We start from the raw sequence: 18231 nt of genomic DNA, 5'->3' as shown, positions 1-18231 counted from the left end.
GGCATTTTTCGGCTTCGATTCTTGCAAGTTGCAAGAGTATAAAAAGTTCGGTTGCCCTTTCTTAGTTGTTTTCTTATATTGCCTTCCTCCTTATTGTGAGTATTCATCATAAGTGAGTGTTACATTTTCAGTCAACTGTATTAATCCGAGCATATCGGACAGATATAATTGTATTCTTTACTTTAGAGGATTTAATCATGTGTAGGAGTTCACGCAAGTGAACGCTCCCTTTACATATGGCTCAAGCAGTTCACGACTAAAGTGAGAAGTGGAATCAACCCTTACCAGAGTTGTGTGCTGTCTAATTATAGGCTGGTGACTGATCCAGCTAATTCAACTGCTTCACAGTTCCCTGTGATATCGCTATGCTCTTGCACTCATTGAAATCGTAAGGAACTTTAGTGATCTCAAAGGTGCCTGCCTGTCTGCATATATACGTAAATGTATTTGTTGTTATGAACACATTTTTTGTCAGAGCAAAGAAGATACTATAGTAGTGTAATAGATTACAGCGATTTTAGTATCTAGTCCTCATCTTCTACTCGGTTATCTAATGTGGACCTATCCATATAGATGCTAATCCTTCCATCCATGTTTACCTTGCCCATTTGCACTCTTCTATGAAAGGAAAGGTGATGTTGGGGATCAGATTTAAATTCAGCTTTGTACGATTTTGAAAATCCGTGGTAACGGGAAAAACGAAAGCTAAAGATCATAAAAGAACCACTTATTGAATAATATTAAATTGAATGAATAGAAATCTAATTTACAGTTTTCAACATATTTCTTTCTTCCTTCACCGCATTCTCTACTTGGATAAGCCGAAGATTTTTACTTTTGATATTAAATTTGCTACGCAGTTTGTAACGCCCAGAAGGTAGCAAAGGATACTCTTTAAAATGTATGCATGGGATTGCGTGCACTTGTCCGTATATGGACCTGAAACTTTGCACACTTCCTTTCCTGCTAAAGAAGTAGTCTATTTGTCGGAACCACCAATATCGGACTACGACAAGATATAGCTGTCATAAAAGCTGAATCACCGGAGCCTAGTTCTTGTAAGGAATACTTTTTCAATAGATGAAACAACTTAACGAAATGTAGCATCGATAATGGACCAAGCCATCGGTGCAATCTCAGAACAAATTGTGCAGAAAGAATTACTATAGCAAACGGCTGCCATACAAACTGGTAAATCAAAATCATGTTCTTGTAAGGATTCCTTTGTCTTTGCGAAAGTTATTCTAGTTTCAGTGCAACCGTTTGTGTTTCTGTTGTAGTTGGTGGGTATTCAGATAGACATGTCAATGAAATTTTAAAAGGCCTTATTCGTATATACATACTTGTTGTCGTCAGTTTTACAGTAATAAAGCAATGCGCCTATATGCTTCCCCAAAACATTTTATAAAAGTATTTTAAACAACCCTTCTGTAATTACCGTAGCAAAATTTTCACTGAAAGTTACATTAAATTGTGCCACTAATATAGGTAGCGAAACTATTGCTTCTTTCAACTGATGAAAACCTTGACATGGGTAGAAGTATGCCGATTTCCAAGAATAAAATGCACGAATTACGCGTAAAACCAAAAAAAGGAGGAATTCAACAAAAATAAGTACAAAACAAACAAAAGCCATACGCAAATGGAAGGGTTAAGCATAAGCCGTCTGTCGCATTTTCATTTTCAATCAGTGGCGCGTGCTAGCAACCCTTTATTTTCAAATAATTGGCTTTCCTTGATTTGTTTATCTATTCGGAAGTTTATTTATTTATACAACGATTTCAAAGAGTTCATGCAACAGAGCAATCAGCTGTATGTTTGAATATTATATTTGTATTTGTACGACTTTCGCCGTAGCAAGCCTAGTTATACTTTCATGTCCTCGTACCACTTGGCGTATGAGCAACATGGAAGTATAAGCATTAGCTAAGTAGCGAACATGTGAAATAACAACTTTTTGCCAAGGCTAAGCATAACATTAATTAATGATTGTTATCTCTTATTAATGATTATTTTTATTGTTACAAAATAAGAAACATGTAGTCATGGACTTTTTCTTGCCGGAAAAACACTGAAGTATATCTTTCAGTGAAAGTAACATAAATATTTTATTATTAACCCCAACTTTTGTGCTTGGACTGGTATCAATGAATGAACGAGTGCAAAAGGAAAGTGTCTTTGAAGTGATTTATTATTATTTTACGGCACATCTGTGATTTGTACTGTAACGGCAATAGAGAAGGTCACGCGAACTTTTTACACTTTCTTATAATGAGGGTAGTTTGGGAGAGTTCACTCAGGTCCGTATGTGAGTATGTGTGAAGTAGCTTTAACAAGTCTTAGTTACTTGAAGGTTATATGTGAGTTTGCTGTTGAGCATATTATTATTCTTCAGATTAAAGTATTATCTGACGAAATATTTATTCACGAATAATACGAATTACTGTAGAAATTAAAAATAAGTCACTAAATCGAAAACAAAAATTAAAAATCTACCGGGAAGTTCTCAAATATTAAAGAAATCTCCATTCCACTACTTTAGGTTCATAGAAACTGCTTAAGTCGAGACAGCGTGTGACGTCAGCCGTGCGTTGCAATTTTTACAATGACCAAAAATATCGAAAAAAGAATTTGTTCAAAATTTTGTATTTCTAACCAAATTTCATGATTGGAATCGTTGCGAATATTGCAACTGACTTTGAGTTATTACGTTTTATTAAAAACACATGCCTATGAGTGGTACAAAAACTTCAAAGTCGGTTGAAAGAGCGTTGATGACATGCCTCGTTCTGGACGACGTTCGCCGTTTCAACTAAAGAAAATATTAAAAAAGAAAGTGAGGGATGCGGTGCTTGAAAATCAGTAGACAATTGTTAGAGAGATGACAAAAAAGTTCCAAGATACTTGGCGAGTCAGAATGAATGGTTTTTTGGGATACTTTGGGCATGAAATGCGGCCTGGCTCAACTCGTCCCGATAAAGCTAAATTTTTTCAAAAAGAATTTCGATCCCATATTCATGAAGAATATTACAACTGCCGATGAGACATGGGCTTATGAGTTTGACATGCAATGAAGTCAATAAACATCGGTGATGTTCACCGGTGTTTTCGTTAATCGAGGTTTGGTTCATCATGACTTTGTTCCGTAGGGACAGACAGCCAATAAGTACCGCCTTTTGGCCGTATTGAGGCGTTTGCGTGAGAACATTCGTCGAAAACGGCCGGAATTGAGGAAAAACAATTCAAAGATTTTACACGATGATAATGCACCATCGCCTCGAGCCACGATTTTGATCGAATTTAAAGACAAAAGGCCAAAAATGCAATTAATACCATCGATCGAACACCGTATCCGATATATTTGACACCGTGTGTTTCTCTCTTGTTCCCCAAACACATTTTGCAAAATCATCGGAGGACTAGACGCATACCCCGTGATATAAATATTCCGTCAAAATTGTAATTTTTTGTTATTGAAGGTTAAAATTTAGTATGTTCACACACTCGTCTATGTGTACATAATAATTTAATTGAAAAGTAATTTGGTAGAACTATTGATTATTTTCCTTCATCGTTTCATGCTTCTCTTGCGATGCAGATGTTGAAAGCTTACGTAGCGCCCTGTGCCGCACGTTGAGAGAGCGGCAGAGGGACAAAAAATTCAATATCTTCGGAATGGAATGAATGAGTAAAGTTTTGTTTGTATTTTCAGAGATCGTTTGACGTGGTTTGACCCAGAAACATCATACCACTGCATTTATTGATATAATCTTAAACTCACGAACCAAAGGAAAAACAATGGAGGGCTTGCTCAGTAAATATTCGGGCGCTCGGGTATTGCACTTTGGTTTTTAGTTCCTACAAAAAAAATGCAAACAGCTGACTTTAATTCTGACTAGTCATTCCTGATTTGCTTTTTCATTTTGTTGTTCAGGGCTTGCATTGACCAACACCTACGTAGACATATACACAAATAAACTTCCTATTGTTTCGTTCTATTGCTTTCTTTCACTTTTATTATTTACCATCTAAATGCCAGACACAATAACTTCATTAAGGCATAACATTGCTTATGTGTGAGCTTTGTTCACCTGTTCTTGTTTGCATAAGGTATTGAAGTAGGTATGTGGTTGGTATTTGGGCGGTTGGAAAAGACCTTCGAGGCTCAATGAAACTTGCCTGAAACTTTAAAAGGTAATGTTAATAGGGACACAGTGTCAATAAAGAATTAAAAGACGGAAGAAATAAAATAAGGATGCTATTAAGAAAGAATATTAAGCATAAAATTTGTACTGACATACCCCTGTGGACAAAAAATGGCAAGACTTAATTTTTTTTCTAGATTGGTATGACTGTCAATGACATCTCTGCCAAATGTCACATCAGAATAGTTATTTGTATTATGTACGCGTGTCTTTCTGAAGTATATATAGTGCACCCGGCGACCTTTACGGTGAGTGAAATTATTCAACAAAGAGTTCCGTTAAATTTTGTGTACAGAATCAAGTTTCTGGTACTGAGATGTGTAAAAATATTGGAAAAGGCCTTCGCTGATAACTATTTTTTGCTAGCAAGTGTTTTTGATTGGTACGAATTATTCAAAGAACTCCGTCCAGGGCGGTCATCGCTGATGATTAACACGTCAATAAAATAAAGAAACGAGGTAAAAACAGGTTTTCCAATAGGGACGTTACAAAAGTAGACCAATAGGGTCAGCAAACAACACTATATTTTTTCCCGCTCTTTCGACGGTTCTATTCACTAAGGCTTACAATTTCATCATGTAAAGACATACGATCCAACCACAAGTCGAAACTATTACATTTTACCACCGAATTTCGGAAGCAGGGGCCTCAAATTTGAGAGCGCTTCGTCCAATTTATGGTCGTCATAATCGTCCAGTCAGACCAACAATTGAGCGTCTAGTGGCAAAATTTCAATCCACAGGTACAGCACAAAATGTTGCCGTGGCAGTGAGACAAAGAAGTGCCAGTAGCGTCGAGAATATTGCTACCGTTAGCTCTTTAATCTAGGAAGACACAAATCAGCCTCTCACTCTTCGTTCTCAAGTGTTGGGCATCTTTGCGAACTAGTTGTGGCGAATTTTACGAAAAGATTTTGACCTACATCTGTACAAGGTCAAATTGACGCAATAACTGAAACCGCTAGACCACCAGAATCGTCGTATATTCCTGGAATGAGTTGTGCAATAATTTGAAAGTGACCGGGTTTTCATCGAAAATTCATCTTCAGTGCTGAGGCTTATTTCGGGCTGAATAGCTTCGCCAATAAGTAAAATATGCATTATTGGTCAGACAGTAATCTAAACGTACTCTTTCGAGTGCCACATCATTGGCACTCGAAACAATTACAGTTTGGTGCGGTTTATGGGCCGGTGGCGTCATTGGGCCGTACTTCTTCTGTGTGCCCATTATAAACAGTAATCATTCAAACTTGGATTAACAGCGCCAAAAATTTCAGATTTTGGCAAAAATAAGATTTTATAAGGTTTTCGACAATGAAACAGATGCGATTATTCATCCCTCGGAAAGAGAGATTCTTCAACATATTTACATCCATTAAAATGAACTCTGCAACCATAAACGTGCCGCACGATGGGTTATGTTAGGTCGTAGGGTTAATCTAAAATTGATGAATCTCCCTTGAAGTTCGCCTTTTGTGTTACCAGTAAACTCTTAAAAGTGAATTATCACATCCTCATAGATTGTCCAAACGTTTTGACCAATTCCAGCATTTTCGCTGGGTTTGCCAAAGGTGTGTCAACTGAGATAATTCAATTTCATTTCATTCTTAGTCTGACAAAAGCCGGCAATGAAGAAAGAAATTACAAGATAATTTGACATTGTCTTCCTCCACATAGATTTCATAAAAAACGTCGGAAACAATATTTAGTAGCACCACATGTAATTCTATTGGACTGTGTTCAGTAAGATCAACTATAGTTGTGGAAAGAATGGATTTGCGAAGAGCAAGTATATCGGATAACCTCTTACGGTTCACTCTGCACCAGAAAGATCTCGCAGTCTCACAAGTTATGGTTGCTGATAAGCGATTGCCAGACTCAATGGAGGTGTCAATTTCCAACGATAGACCACCAGATAACATCGGAAAACCGATTCGTTCCAAATGGATGAAATTGGAGAAAGGGTGCCCTGCCTAGCAAGCCGATGCTTTACACTTTTTGGCGATTGCACTGTAACCTTTCATTTCTAAAATGAAAATATGGTGTCATACACTCCTTGACTCGTTTTGGGCACACAATCAGGGTGTTTATGGCCAGAATAGCTGCTCGGCAATCGGAGTGAATGCAGAAACCTCTAAAGAAATCTGCACTTCGGAAAAGTACATCTACTGCTGCTTTGAAAGCAGCCACCTACGACTGAAAGACGCTACAATAATCTGTCGGAGAGCTCCCCATAAAAGAATACACTACATACTCGGCTTCATACCGCCTCACGCTCGGTGAGTGAGTCCAAAATGCGATGCCCACCGATTTCGATTTTCACAAGGAAGTTTTGTTCAGCGATGAAGCTTATTTTTGGTTGAATGAGTACATTAAACAACAAAATAGCTACATTTAGAGAGATGATAATAATAATACCCAATGATTACCCTCCACCCGGCCAACCGACGCGAGGGGCGCAATACGCGAACGAGCGGAATTAGCCGAGTCATAAAAGGCAAGAGAGTTTTAATCGTCGCGATCTTAAGCTGCTCAGCTACAGAAACAAAAATTTCAATAGCCAAAATTAAGAATTAGATTAAAGTTTATTTTTAAGTATTCTTTTTAAATGTTACTAGTTAAGAGTAGATAAAATAATTTTTTTAATGGTACAGAGTGAGTCTGTTAGATGAAATGTGCTGGAATGAGAATTGAAATCATAACAAATACGGCGAAATGGCGGAGAGATAGGCTACAGACTGACTCATTCATGAATTTTACAAGAAATATTATACCAAGCATCTCTTTGCGAGTCGGGAGATTTATAAGTTTTAAACGGTTAGTGTAAGTGGGTAGATTTTAACTGGAATCCCAATGCAAATGATTTAGGACAAAAAGTAAAAATGGTTTTTGAACGAAGTCTAACTTATCCGAATGGACTTGGTAATTAGGGTTCCAAACCACAGAAGCATACTCTAATATACGCCGCATCAGAGATGTAAAGAGAATTTTTGTGGTAAACGGATCTCTAGACTAACGGTTTCTTTAGACAAACGTTTAAAAAACTGAGAGTGCTTTTAGCTTTAAAAACCGTGGAAGATGCGTGAAGACTAAAATTGAGTTTGGGGTCCAAAAAAACTGCATAATTGCTCAATTTAAAGTTTTGTATTGCGTATGAAGTAGGGTCTACAGCTCTATGTGAAAAGCACAACGTTTTACATTTTTTAAGATTCAATGGCATGTCATTTCTATCACACCAAGAAACTAGGTTGTTTAAGTCTGTTTGCATTTGACATCTTTCGCTGTTTGAAGTATATGTTTTAAAAAGTTTTACATCGTCAGTATATAATAAAACTTTTGAAAACTTAATAACCGATATAATCCACAAGTCATTGTTGAGACACCGTAACATTCTCAAAATGTCACTGTTTAATGTGTTCTCTGGGCAGCAGAAATCATTGGTCCATATTTCTTCCAAAATAAAGTCAACTGTAATGTTACAGTCAATGGAGAACGCCATGATTAATGACTTTTTCGTGTCTGTATTTTAGAATGTTGAGGTGGAGGACCTTTGGTTCCAACAAAACATATCTTTAAAATAGAGCTTCACTCAGTTCCTTTGACTGAATAGGCCCATCCGTCGTGAGAACAATCATGAGTGCTGCTTAAGCACTTCTATTTAGTTACCACATATTAAAAATAAAATATATGCAATTTATTTATATAATATTTGTGTTTTATTTGAAACTCCTTGTTATGACATACAATTATTTACTTGTATAAATACATGATTACTTATGGATAAAAACTTTCGTAAATGCGTCTTAAAGGCATATCTGTATTTATAGACTATAACTGCTTTATGTTTCACTAAACGGAAACCATAAATTTTCATCTTCAAAACTTTATAAATATTAAAATATTTTTATGCGTATACAGCTATGCTTTCGTATTTGCTTCCGCGTTTCCATGACAATAACTTAAGTGATAATAGTTTAGTGAGTGTGCTTCGTATTATCGATAATAGTAAAACATTAAAATAAAAATTAAATTAACAATAATTTGCATAGAAAAAAGTTAAAGTACAACTTATTAATCTAGCGTACAAATAAGTGTCGGCAATGAATTGCATGTCGCGCATCAACCTCGAATCCAATTCGGGTTCTGCGTGTGATACGAGATTAAGGCACGACAAACACAACAGTTTTGCTCTCCTCAGCGTCACACGATTAAAATAATTAATTTTATTGTAAATGCTAAGCTCTCAAAAACAAAAACGAATAATAAATAAAATAATAAAATAAAGAATTTAATTAAAATTTCTCTAATTTGCGCTCGATCTACGAAAATCGTTAATAAAACGGCTAGTTCGGTCTTAACGTTAAACACAAGCACGTAAAGTTAAAGGTTTTCACTCAAAACATATTCAAGTATGTGTGAGAGTATGCGTACTCAAATCTTGTTAAATGAATTGCCTAACATTTGCTGTTTACTATATTTTCATACTACTAACATTATTCTTAGTCTTCCGAGACGAAAAAAAAAAAAAATAAATAAAAAATAATAAATCGCGCATGCGTATAAAGCGCTACGATCTGCCGTTAGCATTGCGTACGCTTCATGGCAGCAGTCGAGGATTGAAGCGACCCATGAAGAGTATAATGCCAGTGGGATTGTGGCGTACGAAATAGAGGAATGGTTTGTCGAAGCGTAGGCGTGGCGCGTCCGGTACGCGAGCCTGTCGTGGACGCAGTGAGAGTGGCAGTTCAAGATATTTTGGGTCGAGTAGATCGTCATAGAAGCCACGTCCCAGCGCTGACTCATGCACCAGCGAACCGAAGTCGATAACCGCTTCACTTGAATCGTAGGCACCATCATCATTTGTGCCCAAATCCTTGTTTCGTTTACGTAATGGTGGTGCTGGATACATTTCCACATGATGGTGATCGCCAATTTTCTCCTCACCACAAGTGCTGAAAGTGTTGATTTGTATGACGTCGGATAGGTAGATGTCGCGATTGGCAGAACCGGTGAGGCCACGCAGATCAGCAAAATCGGACTTGAACAAACCCTTTAGTCCCATCTTCTGCAAACCCAAGGAGGCATTTACGAAAGATCTATGTGAGAAACGCGGTAGCTGTACTTCCATGCCGGGGCGGTCCATCAGCGCGGTGAGTACACTACTCCAGGCATTCTTGCTGAAAGCCTGCTCAACAAGCTCACGTTCCAGTCGTTCCAAACTTTCGGCTGGCGAAAGCGTGCTCTGATGACCGGGCATTACGTAAACTGTGCTCACGGTATCCTGTATGCTGCCGAATGCTACAATTGTTGCGTCCAATTTGGGTTCGTAGCCAGCGGTGAAGCCACTCTTATATAACACGGCCGGTATAGGTATTAAGCGACGTTGACGTACGGAGGGGTGTACTTGGAAGAACATTTCACCATCCGTCAACTGTGTTGAGCCATGTTTACAGTCGGTTTGGAAAAGATTGGCAGAAATTGTGGCCAGTGGTCCATTCACCCAGAGACTGTTTGTGCGCAAATACTCCAGCACTTTGCCCATGGTGTGGCGCTTCACTAACAGATTCGTGCGACGACGTATCACATCGTTTACGACATGGAAGTTCACTTCCTCCACATGTCCCGAGTAGAATTGTTGTGTCTTTTCCTTGAAGAATTGTAGTATCTTTCCATTTGAACGATCGCTGAAGATCTCACGTACGAAGGCGGTTGTTGCAATGTCACTATCAGTGGCGCGTTCAACAGAGTCGGTGATATTTCGGAAGACTAAATGTGGATTGAAGGTGACCATGTCATCCAACTTTAGCACTTCGTTCATTTCGCCTGATGTGCTGCCACGTGCACCGAGGAAAACCATTGAGAGCATCGAAGTTAAAGCGAATGGCGACATCACCAAACTGCGCGCCGAGCTGATTTTCTCCGAAGTAATAGATTTCCAATAGCTGAATGCCAATTCGTTGCAGAGTTTAACGAAAGATTGCAGGTCTTCATCCAAATTAGCTATAGATGCTTCGAGCCCCTTAGAGTTTGGTGGGCTCGGCTCCATCTTTACAGGTGGCCGGGTAGCTTGTGTAGAAGTAGCCATTAAATTGTTTAGCTGTGCTGGACGTTGCATTGGTCGCTGTTGAGCGGTATTCGCCGAGTAGGGTATGACTTTTGTGGGTTCGGCAGGCTTTGGCGCATTTATGCCGGACTGCTTGTTGTAGTAAGACACAGGTTTGAGTGTATGTACCCGTTTAGTTGTTGTGGATGCTGGTTTTGGCGTTGTTGTCGTTGTAGTGGTGGAAGTTGTTGTAGTCGTGCTGCTGGCTGTTGTGGAAGGCGATGCTTTCTCCGTTGTTGTTGAGGTAACAGCAAGCGCAGGACTGGTGGGGAATTTTGGTATAATGTAAGCTGTAAGGTCACCAGTGTCAGCGGTGTTTTGTGGATCGGGACGGTCATAGTTGAGCTGTGGCATTTGAGGCCGTTGTTGTGCTACAAATGTATGGATAGGTTTAGCTGTGGTTTGAAGTGTAATTTGTTCGGTAGAGACGATAAGTTCCGAAACAGTGGACTTATTGGGTTCCAAAGCCATATCTCCATCTGTAGCTTCTGCAGATTGTGCTTCAGTTGATCCAGACTGAGATACCTCTTCCGTGTCTTCGGTCGAGTCCTCATCTTCAGGCTTAGTCGTTTCTACCACATCTTGTTGTATTGGCTGTGGTAGCGTTGGTGAGGTAATCTCAATATCAGTACTCTCATCGCTTGTGGTGTCTTGTTCGAGAATAATATTATCGCCAGATGTATTGACATTATTTGCTTCTTCACTGTATTTGGTAGTAGATTCTCCAAGTTTAATATAAGGATCCTCATCCGATTCGGTGCTATCTATTTCATCGGAAATCATAACATCCGTGGCTACATACGGTTCATTACCAGTATTTTCTTCTTCGTCTTCGGCTCGGACTGTTGTAGCGCCTTCTTCCGCTGGTGCCACCGTTGTTGCCTCACTTTCGACTATTTCTTTGACTGGTTCTTCAAATTCATTAGTTTCATATTTTACTGTTGTTGTTGGTGCATTTGTGTATTGTATTTGCAAGTTTGCGGCGTTAGTCACACTATCCTCTTCGGTACTATCAGTTTCCTGTTTCGTTGAGCTTACAAATGACGCTGTAGAAACTTTTTCAGCTGTAGTGTCGGTGATGGGAACTGGTGTGATTGTGGTAATATCATTACTGTCTTCTTTTTCTAGCGGCTTTTTCTCATTGCTTTCTTTTTCTTCGGAGATATCTATGTTCTCTATAACTCTCTCGTCGGAGTTGTTTTCGTTCACCTCCTTTTCAATACTCTCTTTCCCGCTGTTGTCGCCTTCACTCATATCTGTCGCATCGAGTGTGTCCGTAGTTTCTATTGTGCTACTTACATGTGCTTCACTAGTATTCTCTTTGTGGTGTTCTTTTGGTAGTTCCACTCGTTCAACGACTTCAGTTTGCGTTTCGATAGCTTCGTCTGTCATCTCTGGTGTCTGCACCTCCTGAGTATGTGATTGATGTTCCTCTTCCGTTTTACTGGATGATTCTTCAACTTTCTGCGGAGTGCTTTGTTCTTCAGACAATTTCTCCTCTTCTGCAGCAGTGGACTGTACTATTTCATCCATTGAGATCTTCTCAGTTTGGACCTCATATTTCTCTGTTGTTGTTATTAGCTCCATTTGTTCCGAATCTGTTTGCGTCAATTCATGCGAATCTTCATTAACTTCGCTGGGTTTGTACATATCCCCGTGATTAGTATCCTCTATTTCTGTTATAATAACCTCAGCACTTGTCATTTCTTCCTTTTTTTCTTCATTAGGGCTTTCTGCGCTTAATTGTTCCGCCAAAACAATTGTCTCAGCTTCGTGAAGCGGTTCTGCAGAGCTTCCAGCTTCTGCAGACTGCTGAATGGGCTTCTTGTCTTGCTCTCTTTCATACATATCCTCAGTATTCTCTTCTTGTTGTTGCTGTGTGGCATAAATTTCCGAAAGAGATGGTACTTGAGGTTTCAAAGTGGGGGTGTCCTCTGGTCGAGCTCCTTCCATCTTAGTTTCTTCGATTTTTTCAGTACTCTCAACCTGCTCTGTCTGCTTTTGCTCTGTGGTGTCAGCATTAACCTGTTCATGTATTGCGCTCTCTTCTGTCGCCTCCTTTTCATAACTATTAGTCTCGCTTTCGGTTTCATCTACAACCACGTATCTTTCTGTAGTAACGTAATCCACACCAGCCTCGTTTCCTTCTATATTCTCCAGCGATAGCTCGGCTTTGTGCTCCTTTTCGTGCTCCTTTTCTATTTTCTCCTTACTATCTGCCGGTATAGTGGGTTTCTCTTCATTCAAGCTGACATCTTCCTTGGAGGCATATGTTGAGGCCACAAGAGCAGGTGCGACTTCTGTGGTCAATTCGTTTTCAAGTTCCTTAACTGGAGCTGGCGTTGGCACTAACAAGGTTTCCGCATAGTGTGTGTCGACCGATTCTTTAGCAGGCGGCGCTTGCGTTGTGCTGATCGTTGCGGGCATATTGCCGTATGCTGGCCCATTGTCATCTAATGTTGCTGAATCTGGTTTCAATAAGAAAGATGTGTTCAGTTGTGCAAAGTTCGTTAAACGATTACCATCTTCCATTGGGTCGGGGCGATACGGATTCGCTTCCACTTCGGTCATTTGTTGTAACACATCCGACAAAAGGAATTCAATTTCGCTGCGCGTCTCATTGGGGCTCATGAGTTGATCAGCAGCGATTGTATTGGTGCCATCGACCAGCGTTGAAGCTACGGTAGCCGCCTGCGTTTGGAATTCAGACATTTTTATTTGATCAGTTGGTTTTAACATATCCATATTTAAGAATGGTTTAAGATCGGCTACCTGTGGTGGTGGTTCCGTGGTTAAGGGGTTTTCTGCAATAAGGGTATCTACTTTGTGTGTCACCGGAAGCATGGGTATTTGATACTCGGTGCTGCTGTCGACATTTACTGCGTCGATCACCTCTACTACAGTTGTGTCATCATTCTTGTCATCAACTGTGCTGAGTGTGGTCTCGTAGTGGGGTGCAGTTGTTGTTTGTACATTACTTACAATGGGTTCTTGTACATCAGCGTAAAGCGGTTCAAACTTAACAACGTGAGCCGAATCTTCTTCGTGCTTATCTGTTAGCTTGCCTTCAAGTATCAGCGTTCCTGCTGCTTCATTTTCGTCCCTCTCTTTTTCTTCAGCAGAATATTCCGAAAGGTTTGTAGTGTCCGTTAACTCTTCTCTGATTAATTTTTCAGTTGTATTCTCTATTATAGGTGCAGCAGTTGTCTTCTTTATTGTCTCCTCGGATGTTGCGGCTAAGGTTGGTGGGCGTATTGTTGTAATTAATGGTGTTTCTTCCGTGATATCCTCCACTATAGTCATTTCCTCTTGTTCTACGCTTACTGTGTCTACTGCATTGACATTTTCTTCTTTAAGCGCTCCGCCTTCAATGCTAGCAGTGTTGATGACTGCAGAACTATCGAAAGATGTTGACTCAACATTCACAGGCTCCTTGTGCGTAGCCACTGCCGATGGTTCATCCACGATTGGTCGTTTCTCAGAAGCACTAGACTCGTTGATATCGGCCTCAGTATTTTCGTTTGCTAGTTCCTGTTTCAGCGATTCCATTATTTGATCGAAGGCCGTCATGGTATGCTGATCATCCAACGACGGCTTATGGTGTTGTTGTTGGATTTGTGCAAGTGAGGGTAACGGTTTACGCTTGGTTTGTCCATAGCCTGATTGCTCATCAGTTTTGTCAGCTTCAACAGCATCATGATGTCCAGGTTGTACGGGTTTGTAGTGTGGTAGCGGGTAGCTCGAAACACCAGGGCGCTTGTTGGCATGTGAAGGCTTGACATGTATTGGATGATAACCTGGGAAATGCTCCACAATTAAGGTATTCTCTGTAGTTGTTGTAGGTTCTGGTGTTGTTGAGGTTGGTGCTGGTGTAGTGGTCGTCGTTGTCGTTGTAGTAGTAGTTGTTGTTGTTGTTGTAGGTTCTGGCGTTGTTGTAGTTGGTTCTGGTGTGGTTGTAGTAGTAGTAGTTGTTGGTTTCTTGTGCGGGCGTGGCCGAGTTTTGTTTGGCTTGTGGCTCACAGTGGCATTATGTTTACTGATTGTGGGCTCAACGGTTGCAGGTGCGTGCGCGGGCACATCCGCGACTGTTGGATGCTTATTAGCTACAGTGGGACGCGGCTTACCAGCAGCTGGTTTACGCTTATCTGCAGCTTGATGTGGTTTGCCATTGCCTTGACCGGGTTGACGTGTGGGTTTCTTCTTCTTCTTTTTGGGTGTTGTAGAGCTTGGTCTCGGCGTTGTTGTGCTAGTAATCGGTTCTGGTGTAGTAGTTGTTGGTGCCTCTGTAGTGGTGGTTGTTGTTGTCGTAGTAGTAGTTGTCGTTGTTGGCTCTGGTGTGGTTGTTGAGGTGGTGGTTGGTTCCGGTGTTGTCGTGGTAGTTGGCTTCTTCTTTATCTTCTGCTTGTTATGACCACCTTGCGGCTTTTTAGTCGTACTATCATTCTGCTCACCATTCGGAGTCTTGTTACGATGCGGCGCCGCTGGACGTTTATGCACAACAACTGGCGGTCGCTTGCCATAACCCTCATGCAATTCCTCCTTGTCTGCTGCCGCTGTTGGGCGCGTTGTCGTTGCACTTTGTATGATTTCTTGATTATTTAAGAAGACGCGTCGCGTTGTCGTATCCACGTCTACGTATTCGGGCAGTTTGTGGTAGATCGGTTGCATCTGCAGCTGTGAGAAGCCATCAAATTGTTGCATATTCGCAGCGACATTTTGATACTGTTGCATGCCGGTGTAGACAGACTCATTTGGACCTAGTTCTTCTTGCACGACCTGTGGTGTCACAGCGGTGGATGTTGTGGTGGGCTTTGGTGTGGTTGGCTTACGTTTCTGTCCCGGCTTGCGCTTGTTCGGTTTCGGTCGTTTGGTGGCATGCGTAACTGGTGCGACAGTTGTCGAGGCCTCCAGCAATTCGGAGTCTGGTGTCATGACAATTTGTTGTGGCTTTTGCTGTGGGAAAATATCACTGCCACCATTGCCGAAAATCGCTGGCAAAATCATTGACCAAGATGAGGTCACATCCGGCGTATCCAGCACGGGTAGCGCATCCTTTGAAATGTTCTTATTCGATTCCACCTCCTTATTCAACACATTCTGCACACTATCGACAATATCCTGCACATTCTTTTCCGGTTCACGGTCGTCTACGGGCATATGTTGCACAATGGATGAATTTTCGCCATCGCCATTTGCCACAATACTCTGTATTTCCTCCATGGTCATGAGACGTTTCACCAGTTCGCCATTCTCATCGAACGTGTAGAACTCGTAGCGATCGGGATTGAGCAGATCAATTGGGCTGGCCACCTGCAGTGAGGGTTGTGGTTTGGGCACTTTATGGCCCAAAGCGTCAGTGAACTCCGGTTCGTTGCCGTTGAGTATGACCGAAACGGATGTGACGACACTGTAAATAGGAGAGGAAAGGAAATTAGTTTTATTGAGTTATGGTTTGTTAGCTGTCATCCCGAAAAATAAAGCTGTTTGACCTTAAGTTGTCAAAATGAGTAATTTTTGGCAAAAATGTAACTAAAGACAGATGTTTTTGCTTAGATGCTCAGTGATTAGTACTCAGCTAACATAACATCTAACCATCATTTTTCACTGAGGCTTTTCAAAGATACGATTTCACATTTCCAAACATCACTTAATGCTTCAACATTTCTATAAGCTTCAATTTATCACGTGTGACTGAATATTTACGGTGATTTTGAGTTGATGTCATTTATATCGTTGCATACTTTTGAGCGCTTATGATCTAGCACAAATAAAATTGCACAATCTTGCTGTTGAATAATATATATGTGTGTATGGGTGCATGGATGCAAAAGTGCGAAGCTTAGTAGCAGTGAGTGATAAATACCGTTGCATTAGCACACATTTTCTGCTCACACACACACAGTTATGCACTGGCAATTGCAAAGGCAACGCAGTGGGAGCAGCACATTTCGTTTGTCCGTTTGAATAACTGTGCATAACTGCTTGTTAGTGCGATAAACTATATTTTTGGTAGCTAGCTTTGGACAAATGATTTTTATTGAATTATTTGGCAGCATGCAAAATACAATTTATATATTTTGCTGCGAGCGTATAAGTCAGTGTGTAAGCTGCTCAAGAGCGTTAGATGCATGCATAATTTTCGAAAATTGATCGTAGCAATTGTGCAGGTTACAACTTATGATATTCTGCAGRGTATTTGGCAAATAAATTAATGGCGTCAATATTCGAAGCATTAGTCACAAAGTAAGCTTACAGCTGCTCAATGACTTTGAGAATTGAAATATTAACTTATTYAGAAGTACTATATTCATCATTACTCATGCTTTGGAAGCTGGACAACAATGTGCATATCAAAGTGAGACTTTAAGAATAATAATGGGAGTCTTATATTTTTCGATTGTAACATTAGCAGTGCTGTGCTTCAGTAGTTTCAACGTCTAAAAATAATATTAAAAGGGGGGATGACAACTTATCGAAATAGCATCTGTGTCATTTTGAAATTAAAATTTATTTAATTTGTTTTTCAATTTTAACCATTTTTACTTGTTTACAGCATATTCGTTAAGTAATGGGCATTTATCGCTTATTTTGTTGTTGTGATATCACAAGCTTATTTCATATATAATACATACATACTATATACGTATATTACTTGGTCATTTGACACTGCACTCTTATGCAGTTGATTGGATGTGATGACAGTTGGCGATATATAATATAACTTTTAGATGCGATGAAAATGCGTTATCACATCGCTAAGCTAACTTAATCTGATTTGAAATAGCTCAGCATAGGTTTGCCTTTATGTGATGCGAGTCAGTGAGCACTAATAAATAACTAAAACTACTTCCAAAACGTCCTAACGTCGTTTGATTTGATTATCTGATTAGAAGTAAGCATATTTGAATCAAATTTATCTTTAGTGTTTCTTATTTGATCATCCCATAACATGAGGATGATGGTCTGATGTCAAAAGACATAATACAATTTTTATTTTTTCTCTATATATGATGCCACAAATGAAATCTTCCTATAAACTATTTATTTGTGATAAAAATGTTCACCTGTAGCGCTCCAGCTCATCGCATCACCAGCTGATGTGTTGACGATTTCTAAAATCATCTTATGAACAAAGCTTGTGATATATCACGATTTGGCGCATATCTTATTTGAAACTGTTTTCTATTCCATAAAAATATACTATATTATTTCTTGCTCTCAATTCGTACAAAATAACATCCCGAAAAAAAAGTTACTTGGTAATGAAACATCACATCATATGAAACTTAGCTTTTCACATCACATCGCATCACATTAAGTGTTATTAGATAACATAATGTATTGTCACATCATGATAATTAAGAACATATCGATCATGTATATCATATTATATCACATCGCATTAGAAAATTCATATAATAACACATCTAATCACATCACATCGTTAAAGAAATATCAAGTGCTATCTTCTTCCTCTTTATTGGCTGAGACAAAGCTCACGCGCTTATAGCCTCACTTCGTACAAAAAAGCTTCTTGAAAAATATGGGCCTGGCATCACGTCATATCACATCAAGTAATATTAGACCACATGCAATAATGTCACATTTAACACACTTTTCTTTTTGTTATGATACAAATGTGTCCGTAAAGAACATTTATTGCCAACCAGTATTAATTCTTTTCTGTTTGGTTGGCAAGACATCTGTCAAACTTATTCAATAATTTTACAGTCATTGCACAAACGAAATCATATTTTTTCGTTGTGTTGAAAATGTCAAATCAGTTTTGCATCAAATAGTCACTGGCGATGAAAATAGTTTAATTTTAAGAATCTTAAATGGAAAAAGTCATCAGTTAACCCATGAAAATATATAATCAAAGTCCTTGGCTGGGAACTGCTGAAAATTGGGTGTCTGATTAGTT

The 18231-nt window shown here is 39.6% G+C and overlaps 1 protein-coding gene across 2 annotated transcripts in view; it reads right to left on the bottom strand.

Moving 5' to 3' along the window:
• Positions 1 to 7897: 7897 nt before the first annotated feature.
• LOC108974706 (mucin-5AC) overlaps positions 7898 to 18231 on the bottom strand; it is a 123482-nt gene continuing 113148 nt past the window's right edge. The window contains exons 5-6 of one of the 2 annotated variants that reach the window (XM_018942715.1): positions 13080 to 15714; positions 7898 to 12998 (exon numbers count right to left, since the gene is read on the bottom strand). In XM_018942715.1, coding sequence (XP_018798260.1) covers positions 8802 to 12998; positions 13080 to 15714 — 6832 coding nt within the window. In that variant the 3' untranslated portion in view covers positions 7898 to 8801. Of the gene's footprint in view, positions 15715 to 18231 lie in introns of both variants that reach the window. The other variant, XM_018942714.1, reaches the window with a different exon arrangement.

Source organism: Bactrocera latifrons, unplaced genomic scaffold (assembly GCF_001853355.1).
Source record: "Bactrocera latifrons isolate USDA-ARS-PBARC rearing strain unplaced genomic scaffold, ASM185335v1 scaffold_58, whole genome shotgun sequence".
Taxonomy (NCBI): domain Eukaryota; kingdom Metazoa; phylum Arthropoda; class Insecta; order Diptera; family Tephritidae; genus Bactrocera; species Bactrocera latifrons.
Note: the sequence above shows the minus strand (reverse complement) of the source record. Positions and strands in the feature narration are given on the sequence as shown.